At 38.4% G+C, this 13,228-nt stretch overlaps 1 protein-coding gene across 3 annotated transcripts in view; it reads right to left on the reverse strand.

Moving 5' to 3' along the window:
• Nucleotides 1–12,398, reverse strand: part of TENM1 (teneurin transmembrane protein 1) — a gene marked incomplete at both ends in the record, with an annotated part of 603,322 nt that extends 590,924 nt beyond the window's left edge. For all 3 annotated transcript variants that reach the window (XM_082610702.1, XM_082610701.1, XM_082610700.1), the window contains one exon: nucleotides 12,182–12,398. In XM_082610702.1, coding sequence (XP_082466828.1) covers nucleotides 12,182–12,398 — 217 coding nt within the window. The remainder of the gene's footprint in view (nucleotides 1–12,181) is intronic.
• Nucleotides 12,399–13,228: the final 830 nt, after the last annotated feature.

Here is a 13,228-nt window from a genome sequence, read left to right on the forward strand (position 1 = left end):
TTACTTTTCTCTTAGAGTTTAATTTTTGGGGCAGTCATTATAGATTTTTATGCTAGAAACTTGTGACAACTAGAGGCATAACATGCTTACAGCATAAAATTCATCACAGGTGATCAAATGCTGTTGAAATTTTCATTTCATAGGCCTTGCTACATTATATTACACCTGACATCTGTGATATTTACCACATAAATACAGATTCTGAGGTTGAGTTCTTTCAAAATTTTTGTAGGAACTGTTATCCAAACTGTTTAGACATCAGCCAACAATAGTTTATACTACTGCTAAGTGCTTGAAATAAGAGTCAAGAAATGTGCTTTTCAAATCTGGGCTTCTGTCTACACCTTGAACCCACAAGTGGCAATACTGTTTGAGCAGCTTCTGCTGTGGGATGAAGTGGCTTATTAGCCAGGGGCAATTAAGAGGAAAATAATAGTCACTTGTGCCCATTTGTTTCAAGATGAACTGCATTCACCTAACAAAGTACCTGGAACAGTTGACACTAAATGAATGTTTGATGCATAAATGAGTAACTGAAAAAATGGATGGATGGATAGATGGATGACAGATAAGCTTTGCTCCCATGTAATCTTGGTAAATACAGATTGGCAGTTTTAGTTTTTATCCACCAGATGGCGATAATGTGAGATTTAGGTTTAGGTTGTAATACAGAAAGCAGAAAACAACCAAACAAACAAAAACCATAGTAGGAGAAAGAGAAGCCACAAAAGAGACGTTAAGAAGGGAGAAATGAAATGTCTGTGTCAGCTGCAGTATCTCAGGAGTCTACGATCTTCTGGGATTTGTAATAGGTCCTCCATATACCTTTTTTTATGCATGGGTGACTTTCATTCATAATTACTTTTCAGTAAAACGGCTATACTCAAAACTAATCTTACCTGTTATAAAAATTATAGGGCAATTCTCATAACTAAAATTATTATCCTTGATTTATATATCCATATTTTTTTCCATTTGTTTTTTACTAATTTCTTAGTTAACGGATGCCTCCCTTGGAATTGAGGCTGCTTGGGAAGAGTTGCTAGCCTGTGTGCCTCCAGGAAATGTACACCTGCTATTAGACCTATCAAAAATCATATAAAGTAAGCTTGCCTAAGCCTCATTCATCCTATTAGCAAAGAATTGTGAATAATATTAGATTAGTGTCCATCTCTTAATTCGAAAGCTTTTGGAAAATAAGAAAACCAGTTTTAAAATCCAGCACTCTGTGTACATGGTGGAGGGGGGATTCTGCTTTCTTGGCAAATAAAGATAAGAATATGAAGATACTGTCAAATGGGATCAAGTATTTCCTCTTATTAGTGTTTCCCCCCAACAAGCCCTGAATTGAATGACACAGTAACTTCCCTAAAAAGTGGAAAACAACAAACAGACTCAGGAATATTTCATTAAAAATTACATAGCATACCATCTACCCTTTACTAAAGAAAATCAGAACAGAAAGCCTTTTTAAACCTCCTAAACCCTTGGTCATCGGAACACAAAGAGGTTGACAAGGCTTTTAGGGAAGGAAATGAAGGGAAACTAACAATTACTGAGTCCCTAAAAACTTTCACACTTATGATCACAATTAATCCACATCACAACCTCATGATGTACATACGAGAGTCACAGACTTGATTTCCAAACCCAACTCTTACTACTTCTTAGCTGCAGAAACTGGAAAAGTACTTCTCTCCAAGCTTCAGTTACCTCATTGGTAAACTGGAGATAACATTTCATATCTCATAAGGCATGCATGAGCAGTAAATTTAAGCATGTAGCAGAGTCCTGGAACAGAGCAGGTACTATTCAAGTTTTATTATTATTATTATTACTACTTTTATTTTTATTATTGTGATTATGGTGTTGATGATGATGATGATGATGAAGTCAACTTTGCAGGGAACTTTACAGGCTCAGAGGGCTAAAGTAACTTGCTTAAGGCTGTACAGCTGGTGAGCTTAAAAGGCATCTAGCACAGTGTCTGTCACTGGAGCAGGTGCCCAATCAACACTATGTTACCTTTCTTCCTTCCTATCTTAAAACTCAATGATTTTCTGAGAATTTTACTCCTTAAAAATAATGTCAGGCTCACCTTTAGCTAGGTTGATGCAAGATGCTACCATATATTTGTGAAAATCAACATTTTTTTTTACACATAGGTAGCAATATATGGACTAGAACAACAAAGAGGATTCCAGACTTCACAAAAAAGATGATCATGGGGCCCACAATTTTGCCTAATGTAGGTTAATTCATTTCTCCCCCAAAGAGGCACATATTTTCCTTCCTAGGTGTCTCTAAAGATCATGAAGTCAGTGGCAAGAAGACCCTAAGTTTCTAGACCTTCACCTCCTGGATCTTTATATTTTACATAAGTCAATATAGCAAAGGATGGTGCTAGGTAAAAATTTAAATAGGTTGAAAACATGTTTATTTCAGTTCATGACAGAATCAGGTTTTTGTCCTTGACTATTTTCAGGTCTCACTCTACACATTCTACCTGGGTAATCTCATCCATCCCCAGGCATCTCCTACTATAAGAAACCTGTGAATTCAAATCTACTTATATCAACAGTCCAGATCGTTCCTGAACTCTAGGCACACATTAACAACTGCTTGACAAGAAAATCCACCTGGATGCCACCCAAGCAACTTAAATTTAACATGTTCAGAAAGAAACTCATTCTCTTCCCTTCCAAACCCACTCGTATTTTACTTCTCTTGGTAAATGGATCGCCATCCTCCCAGTTTTCCAACCTTGAAATTTAGAGTCATCCTTGACTCTGTTATCTCTTTCAACCTCGACAAGTAATCAATTACTCTTATCAATTCTACCACACTAATACCTCTTGAATATGTTTCTTCACCTCTACTGATACAGCCAGAGCTTAGACATTCATCACCATTCTTACCCTGGGCTAATTCAGTTCCTTCATAGATTGTCTCCCTGCACCCAATTTCCCCCAATTGCAATCAATCTTCTATACGGCTGCTTACACATCTACAATTCGCTTCTACAATTATCATCCTAAAAATTATAATTCATCGTGAAATTCTCTATCACTTAAAAGCTTTAAAAAAAAAAAGTTTAAGGAAAAAAAGGAACTCCTAAATTGGGCATGCAAGACTTTTTGTCATCTGGCGCCAAGGCACCTCACTCTTTTCATATTGAAAGTTTCATCATCCTAGGCCTTTTCACAGTTTTATGCTTTTGCACCTGCTAATCTACCCTCTTGGAATGTCCTTTTCCTAGTAAACTCTTATTCAAATGTTAAGACCTTGATCAAATATCACCTTTCTATGGACCCTGACTCACCCATGTACTTCCATAGCACTTTATCTGTAAAAGTACTTATTACATTTAATTGTAATGATTTGTTGGATATCTATTTTCTCCACCACAATATGAGTTTCCTACAAGCAGAAACTATCATGGTCATCTCCATCCCCAGCATGTGACTTGAGGCCTAACACACAGCAAGTGCTAAATAAAAAATTAATGAGTAGAGAGCACTTCAAGATGGTGGAGGAGTAAGAAGTGGAGATCACCTTCCTCCCCACAAATATATCAGAAACACATCTACATGTGGAACATCTCCTACAGAACACCTACTGAACGCTGGCAGAAGACCACAGACCTCCCAAAAGGCAAGAAACTCCCCACGTACCTGGGTAGGGCAAGAGAAAAAAGAAAAAACAGAGACAAAAGAATAGGGATGGGACCTGCACCTCTGGGAGGGAGCTGTGAAGGAGGAAAAGTTTCCACACACTAGGAAGCCCCTTCACTGGTGGAGATAGGGGGTGGGCCGCGGGGGGGAAGCTTCGGAGCCACAGAGGAGAGCACGGAAACACGGGTGCGGAGGGCAAAGAGGAGAGATTCCCGCACAGAGGATCGGTGCCAACCAGCACTCACCAGCCCGAGAGGCTTGTGTGCTCACCCGCCGGGGCAGGCGGGGGCTGGGAGCTGAGGCTTGGGCTTCGGTCAGATCACAGGGAGAGGACTGGGGTTGGCTGCATGAACGCAGCCTGAAGGGGCTAGTGCACCACAGCTAGCCGGGAGGGAGTCTGGGAAAAAATCTGGACCTGCCTAATAGGCAAGAGACCATTGTTTCAGGATGCGCGAGGAGAGCGGATTCAGAGCACCGCCTAAACAAGATCCAGAGACAGGTGCAAGCCACGGCTATCAGCACGGGCACCAGAGACAGGATGAAATGCTAAGGCTGCTGCTGCAGCCACGAAGAAGCCTGTGTGCAAGCACAGGTCACTCTCCACACCTCCCCTCTGGGAGCCTGTGCAGCCCGCCACTGCCAGGGTCCCGTGATCCAGCGACAACTTCCCCGGGAGAGCACACGACACGCCTCAGGCTGTTGCAAAGTCACACTGGCCTCTGCCGCCACAGGCTTGCCCCGCATTCCATACTGCTCCCTCCCCCGGCCTGAGTGAGCCAAAGCCCCTGAATCAGCCGCTCCTTTAACCCCGTCCTGTCTGAGCGAAGAACAGACCTCAGAGGGTGACCTACACACAGAGGCGGGTCCAAATCCAAAGCTGAATCCCAGGAGCTGTGCGAACAAAGAAGAGCAAGGGAAATCTCTCCCAGCAGCCTCAGGAGCAGCGGATTAAATCTCCACAATCAACTTGAGGTACCCTGTATCTGTGGAATACCTGAATAGACAACGAATCATCCCAAAATTGAGGCAGTGGATTTTTGGAGCAACTGTAGACTTGGGGTTAGCTGTAAACGACTCAGTAGTTTCTGATTTTTTTGTCTATCTTAGTATAGTTTTTAGCGCTTGTTATCATTGGTGGATTTGATTATTCGTTTGGTTGCTCTCTTCCTTTTTTTAAATTACTTTTTAAACGTTTGTTAAATTTTAATTATTTTATTTTATTTATTTATTTTTTTTTTTTTTTCTCCCTTTTCTTCTGAGCCATGTGGCTGACAGGGTCTTGGTGCTGCAGCCAGGTGTCAGGCCTGAGACTCTGAGGTCGGAGAGCTGAGTTCAGGACAATGGACCATGAGAGACCTCCTGGCCCCACATAATATCAAGCAGTGAGAGCTCTCCCAGAGATCTCTGTCTCAACAGTAAGACCCAGCTCCACTCAGCGACCAACAAGAACCAGTGCTGGACACCCCATGCCAAACAAATAGCAAGACAGGAACACAACCCCACCCATTAGCAGAGAGGCTGCCTAAAATCATACTAAGGTCACAGATACCCCAAAACACACCACCGGAAGCAGTCCTGCCCACCAGAAAGAAAAGATCCAGCCTCATCCACCAGAACACAGGCACGAGTCCCCTCCACCAGGAAGCCTACAAAACTCACTGAACCAAACTTACCCACTGGGGGCAGACATCAAAAACTATGGGAACTAAGAACCTGCAGCCTGTGAAAAGGAGACCCCCAAACACAGTAAGTTAAGCAAAATGAGAAGACAGAGAAATACACAGCAGATGAAGGAGCGAAGTAAAAACCCACCAGACCAATCAAATGAGGAGGAAACAGGCAGTCTACCTGAAAAACAAATAAGAGTAATGATAGTAAAGATATACAAAATATTGGAAATAGAATGGAGAAAATACAAGAAACATTTAACAAGGACCTAGAAGAACTAAAGAGCAAACAAACAATGATGAACAACACAAAAAATGAAATTAAAAATTCTCTAAAAGGAATCAATAGCAGAATAACTGAGGCAGACGAAAGGATGGGTGACCAGGAAGATAAAATAGTGGAAATAACTACCACAGAGCAGAAAAAAGAACAAAGAATGCAAAGAATTGAGGACCATCTCAGAGACCTCTGGGACAACATTAAATGGACAAACATTCGAATTATAGGGGTGCCAGAAGAAGAAGAGAAAAAGAAAGGGACTGAGAAAATATTGGAAGAGATTATAGATGAAAACTTCCCTAATATGGGAAAGGAAATAATCAAGTCCAGTAAGTGCAGAGAGTCCCATATAGGATAAATCCAAGGAGAAACATGCCAAGACAAATATTAATCAAATTATCAAAAAATAAATACAAAGAAAAAATAATGAAAGCAGCAAGGGAAAAACAACAAATGACATACAAGGGAATCCCCATAGGGTTAACAGCTGATCTTTCAGCAGAAACTCTGCAAGCCAGAAGGGAGTGGCAGGATATATTTAAAGTGATGAAAGGGAAAAACCTACAACTAAAATTACTCTACACATCAAGGATCTCATTCAGATTTGACGGAGAAATTAAAACTTTACAGACAAGCAAAAGCTAAGAGAATTCAGCACCACCAAACCACCTTTATAGCAAATGCTAAACAAACTTCTCTAGGCAGGAAACACATGAGAAGGAAAAGACCTACAATAACAAACCCAAAACAATTAAGACAATGGTAATAGGAATATGCATGTCGATAACTACCTTAAATGTAAATGGATTAAATGCTCCAACCAAAAGACATAGACTGGCTGAATGGATACAGAAAAAACACCCATATATATGCCATCTATAAGAGACCCACTTCAGACCTGGGGACACATACAGACTGAAAGTGAGGGGATGGAAAAAGATATTCCATGCAAATGGAAATCAAAAGAAAGCTGGAGTAGCAATTCTCAAATAAGACAGAATAGACTTTAAAATAAAGACTATTACAAGAGACAAAAAAGGACACTACATAATGATCAAGGGACCAATCCAAAAAGAAGATATAACAATTGTAAATATTTTTGCACCCAACATAGGAGCACCTCAATACATAAGGCAAATGCTAACAGCCATAAAAGGGGAAATGGACAGTAACACAATCATAATAGGGGACTTTAACACCCCACTTTCACCAATGGACAGATCATCCAAAATGAAAATAAATAAGGAAACACAAGCTTTAAATGATACATTAAACAAGATGGAGGTAACTGAGATTTATAGGATATTCCATCCACAAACAACAGAATACACTTTCTTCTCAAATGCTCATGGAATATTCTCCAGGATAGATCATATCTTGGGTCACAAATCAAGCCTTGGTAAATTTAAAAACGTCAAAATCATATCAAGTATCTTTTCCAACCACAAGGTCATGAGACTAGATGTCAATTACAGGAAAAAAACTGTAAAAAATAAAGACACATGGAGGCTAAACAATATGCTATTAAATAACCAAAAGATCACTGAAGAAATCAAAAAATACCTAGAAACAAATGACAATGAAAACACAATGACCCAAAACCTATGGGATGCAGCAAAAGCAGTTCTATGAGGGAAGTTTATGGCAATACAATCCTACCTCAAGAAACAAGAAAATCTCAAATAAACAACCTAACCTTACACCTACAGCAATTAGAGAAAGAAATACAAAAAAACCCCAAAGTTCACAGAAGGAAAGAAATCATAAAGATCAGATCAGAAATAAATGAAAAAGAAATGAAGGAAACAATAGCAATGATCAATAAAACCAAAAGCTGTTTCTTTGAGAATACAATAAACCACTAGCCAGACTCATCAAGAAAAAAAGGGAGAAGACTCAAATCAACAGAATTAGAAATGAAAAAGGAGAAGTAACAACTGACACTGCAGAAATAAAAAGGATCATGAGGGATTAGTACAAGTAACTATATGCCAATATAATGGACAACCTGGAAGAAATGGACAAATTCTTAGAAAAGTACAGCCTTCCAAGACTGGACCAAGAAGAAATAGAAAATATAAACAGACCAATCACAAGCACTGAAATTGAAACTGTGATGAAAAACCTTCCAACAAACAAAAGCCCAGGACCAGGTGGCTTCACAGGCGAATTTTATCAAACACTGAGAGAAGAGCTAACACCCATCCTTCTCAAACTCTTCCAAAATATAGCAGAGGGAGGAATACTCCCAAACTCATTCTACAGGGCCACCAACACCATGACACCAAAACCAGACAAAGATGTCACCGAAAAAGAAAACTAGAGGCAAATATCACTGATGAACATAGATGCAAAAATCCTCAACAAGGAGCCTGTGCTCCACAATGGGAGAGGCCACAACAGTGAGGGGCCCGTGTACTGATAAAAAAAAAAAAAAATTCCTCAACAAAATACTAGCAAACAGAATCCAACAGCACATTAAAAAGATCATATACCATGATCAAGTGCGGTTTATCCCAGGAATGCAAGGATTCTTCAATATACGCAAATCAATAAAAGTGATACACCATATTAACAAACTGAAGAATAAAAACCATATTCTAATCCCAATAGATGCAGAAAAAGCTTTCAACGAAATTCAACTCCCAAATATGATAAAAACCCTCCAGAAAGTAGGCATATAGGGAACACACCTCAACATAATAAAGGCCATATATGACAAACCCACAGCCAATATCGTTCTCAGTGGTGAAAAACTGAAACCATTTACTCTAAGATCAGGAACAAGACAAGGTTGCCCACTCTCACCACTTTTATTCAACATAGTTTTGGAAGTTTTAGCCACAGCAATCAGAGAAGAAAAAGAAATAAAAGGAATCCAAATCAGAAAAGAAGAAGTAAAACTGTCACTGTTTGCAGATAAAAGATACTATACATAGAGAATCCTAAAGCTGGCACCAGAAAACTACTAGAGCTAAACAAGGAATTTGGTAAAGTCGCAAGATACAAAATTAATGCACAGAAATCATTTGCATTCCTATACACTGATGATGAAAAATCTGAAAGAGAAATTAAGGAAACACTCCCATTTTCCACTGCAACAAAAAGAATAAAATATCTAGGAATAAACCTACCTAAGGAGACAAAAGACCTGTATGCAGAAAACTATAAGACACTGATGAAAGAAATTAAAGATGATACAAACAGATGGAGAGATATACCATGTTCTTGGATTGAAAGAATCAACATTGTGAAAATGACTATAGTACCCAAAGCAATCTACAGATTCAATGCAACCCCTATCAAACTACCAGTGGCATTTTCCACAGAACTAAAAAAAAATTTTCACCATTTGTATGGAAACAAAAAAGACCCCGAATAGCCAAAGAAATCTTGAGAAAGAAAAATGGAGCTGGAGGAATCAGGCTCCCTGACTTCAGACTATACTACAAAGCTACAGTAATCAAGACAGTATGGTACTGGCACAAAAACAGAAAGATAGATCAATGGAACAGGATAGAAAGCCCAGAGATAAACCCATGCACTTATGGTCACCTTATCTTTGATAAAGGAGGCAAGAAAATACAATGTAGACAAGACAGCCTCTTCAATATGTGGTGCTGGGAAAAACTGGACAGCTACATGTAAAAGAATGAAATTAGAACACTCCCTAACACCATACACAAAAATAAACTCAAAATGGATTAAAGACCTAAATGTAAGGCCAGACACTATCAAACTCTTAGAGGAAAACATAAACAGAACACTCTATGACATAAATCACAGCAAGATCCTTTTTGACCCACCTCTTAGAGAAATGGACATAATAACATAAATAAACAAATGGGACCTAATGAAACTTAAAAGCTTTTACACAGCAGAGGAAACCATAAACAAGACAAAAAGACAACCCTCAGAATGGGAGGAAATATTTGCAAATGAATCAACTGGCAAAGGATTAATCTCCAAAATTTACAAGCAGCTCATGCAGCTCAATAGCAAAAAAACAAACAACCCAATCCAAAAATGGGCAAAAGACCTAAATACACATTTCTCCAAAGAAGATATACAGATCGCCAACAGACACATGAAAGGATGCTCAACATCATTAATCATTAGAGAAATGCAAATCAAAACTACAATGAGGCATCACCTCACACCGGTCAGAATGGCCGTCATCAAAAAATGTACAAACAATAAATGCTGGTCGGGGTGTGGAGAAAAGGGCTCTTGCACTGTTGGTGGGAATGTAAATTGATACAGCCACTATGGAGAACAGTGTGGAGGTTCCTTAAAAAACTAAGAATAGAACTACCATATGACCCAGCAATCGCACTACTGGGCATATACCCTGAGAAAACCATAATTCAAAAAGAGTCATGTATCACAATGTTCATTGCAGCCCTATTTACAATAGCCAGGTCATGGCAGCAACCTAAGTGTCCATCGACAGATGAATGGATAAAGAAGATGTGGCACATATATGCAATGGAATATTACTCAGCCATAAAAGGAAATGAAATTGAGTTATTTGTAGTGAGGTGGATGGACCTAGAGTCTATCATTCAGAGTGAAGTAAGTCAGAAAGAGAAAAACAAATACCGTATGCTAACACATATATATGGATCTAAAAAAAAATGGTTCTGAAGAACCTAGGGGCAGGACAGGAATAAAGATGCAGATGTAGAGAATGGACTTGAGGACACGGGAATGGGGAAGGGTAAGCTGGGACGAAGTGAGAGAGTGTCATGGACATATATACACTACCCAATGTAAAATAGATAGCTAGTGGGAAGCAGCCGCATAGCACAGGGAGATCAGCTCAGTGCTTTGTGACCAGCTACAGGGGTGGGATAGGGAGTGTGGGAGTGAGACACAAGAGGGAGGAGAAATGGGGATATATGTATACATATAGCTATATGTATACTGTGTATGTATATGTATAACATATACATATAGTATATGTTATACATATACTATATGTATAACATCACTGTGTTATACAGCAGCAACTAACACAACATTGTAAAGCAATTATACTCCAATAAAGATGTTAAAAAATAAGCTTATTGAGTAATAATAGGTTATTAAAAGGAAATGAGGATGACATCTTTAAAGACAAACTTCTCTCGTCTCAAAATTGATTTTGATCACAATGCAGAGAGACAAAATCCGAGGCTGGCTAGCTCTTTATATTGACTTAATATAAAATTGCTTATACTTTTAGAATAAACTGTCACCAGAAATACATTTTTATTTAAATTCACAACATTATTAGGTCAAGCACTCTACACTCCAATTCCATAAGCCACTAGTCACAATTGTAAGTTCATATTCTGTAAAGACAAACTTAATAGAGAAATATTTTAATGGTAACTACACATTTCTTAAAGCATAATAGAACACCCCCAAAAAAATTCCCATAAGAAGACATTTTCCAATTTCCAGTTACGCAGAAGAATAAAATTACTCATAACAAAGTTTCAGTCTTTAGCTGAATAAATAGGGAAGATTAAAATGAATTACTTGAAAAGACAGATATAAGACCTTTAGCAAGTATGTTAAGAGCTAAAAAATGAGTAACATAGTTAATATAGACATTTAGTGTATATCTAAATGTTGGTATGAATATCTTAAATCTGTGGCTCCATTTAAAGTTTTTCTAACATAAGGTTCCAATGCTAATTAGAATACAGCAATTTTCATTTGTAATAACCACACTTTACATGATTTGTTGTGGTCCCTGAGAATTTGCCTTTCTAACAAGTCTGTGGGTGATGCTGTTCCTGCTGGTCCAGGGTCCATGCTTTGAGAACCACTGATCTAGATAATCAAATTAATTTTTTTTAAATCTCAACACAGACTTATTCTTTTTTTAAAAAAGTAACCTGTGCCAATGTCAGTATCTTTTTTTCCCTGTGTAGTTAAAATAGTCTAATACCGTGTATCTATCAATTGAAAAGAAATAAGGAAATAATATTTCTATCTACCTGTTTTCTATTTATTAGAAACTGTCTTGTCAATCCATAATTGAAAAACCAAGGCTGTCCAAAGGATATGCCCCACATTATGGCTGTGGTAGGAAGGGGTCCAACCAATTCTTACCTTCCCTTAGGACTGTGTTGCACAAGGTTTCAGCATTCTGTGGACAAACTTTCTCGACCTTTGCTTGGTAGTCCCCACTAACCTTTTTAAAGCTCTTTTAGATGCCAAATATTTATTTGAGACTTTTGTCCCATATAGGCAATGGCTTGAAAAGCACTTAGCTGTTTACTTTTCATCTTACTATAAATTATTTATCCTTCGGTCTGTAAATGGCTATTTGTAGGATTAGACAAATTTTGAATGCTCTGATAAGAGGATTGTTGCATCCAAATTCATGCACAATTGGACAACCTCAGCTGGATTGGCATATGAAACAGATTCACTAAGCATATGTAAGTAGCGCGAATTATTAACCAGTTAACATCAGCAAATTTGTTTTTGAAACTTATGTTTATGTATACAAACATTCCCTAATGAGAAATAATATTAGCTATAAAAATCCAGTAAAAACATACCTTGAGTAGATTTCTCTACTTCCTTCCTCTTCCTACTCTGGCTATTGTAATTCATCCTCAGCTCTTGGTTATACTCATGCAGAGTTTCTCTGGAGTTGTATGACTGCCTTGGTTTTCTTCCATCTTCACTCTCATCGGAAGAACTAGTATAAGCTAGGTCCATTTCATGCTTGACTTTTGACAGAGGCTGATAGGGTTTGCAGTCTGTTTGCTCCATCTCTGATTAAGCAAGCTCAGTTTCATGAAAAAAGGAACTCCTTTAATGTAAGCAGTCCTGAAAGAAAGAGGGAAAAACACAAGTCTTAGATTTGTCCTTTTGTGAGAAAATGCATCTGGCCGATGCACAATTGGTCCTGATAATACTATCAAAGGAGGGGAGCAAAAGACAAACTAGATGACATGAAGCTAGCCGGAGGCAATAATAACACTGTGTTACACGCATACCTTGTCAAGCAGTTAGGATTAAGCTGGAGGTAGCAGTATTAGAAAATACTCAAGGTGAAAGAGAGCCTTCAAAAATATTTGTATTGGAAGGCAAATAAAGGACAGCGTTGCTCTATGGTGTGTGCATGATTTTAATGTTAAAGTCTGTGGTCAGATTAAAAAAACATGATAAGACTTGAAAGTGGCCAGAAGTACAAATATTAACCCAGCACATCCTACATCTGAAATGAAAACTGGTAAGAGAACTACATTCAGAAAAAAACACATACTTGCCTCTGGTTTAATATTGCATTTAAGAAAGGGGCTCTGAGGAAGAGAATGATTCTGAGTTAGAGAGGCTCATGAAATAAAGTGTCCTTAAGGGGGATTGAGCTCTCTGTGTTCATACTGTGGCTTCTGCGCCTCAGGCTTGCAGAGCATTTTTAATGAGTTAGGTGGTGGTAAATTTTTGTTCTTCATAGTACCGAGAGGATATAAACAACACTTCTGGTGAGTATACTGGTGTAGGAACAGCAGGATCTAAATTGGGTTTAGAAACAGAGATTTAACACTTCATGATAAATCACGGAAAGAACCCCCCTTCCCCACAGAATGCTGAGCTAG

The sequence above is a fragment of the Mesoplodon mirus genome (assembly GCF_964341445.2).
Source record: "Mesoplodon mirus genome assembly, chromosome: X".
NCBI lineage: Eukaryota > Metazoa > Chordata > Mammalia > Artiodactyla > Ziphiidae > Mesoplodon > Mesoplodon mirus.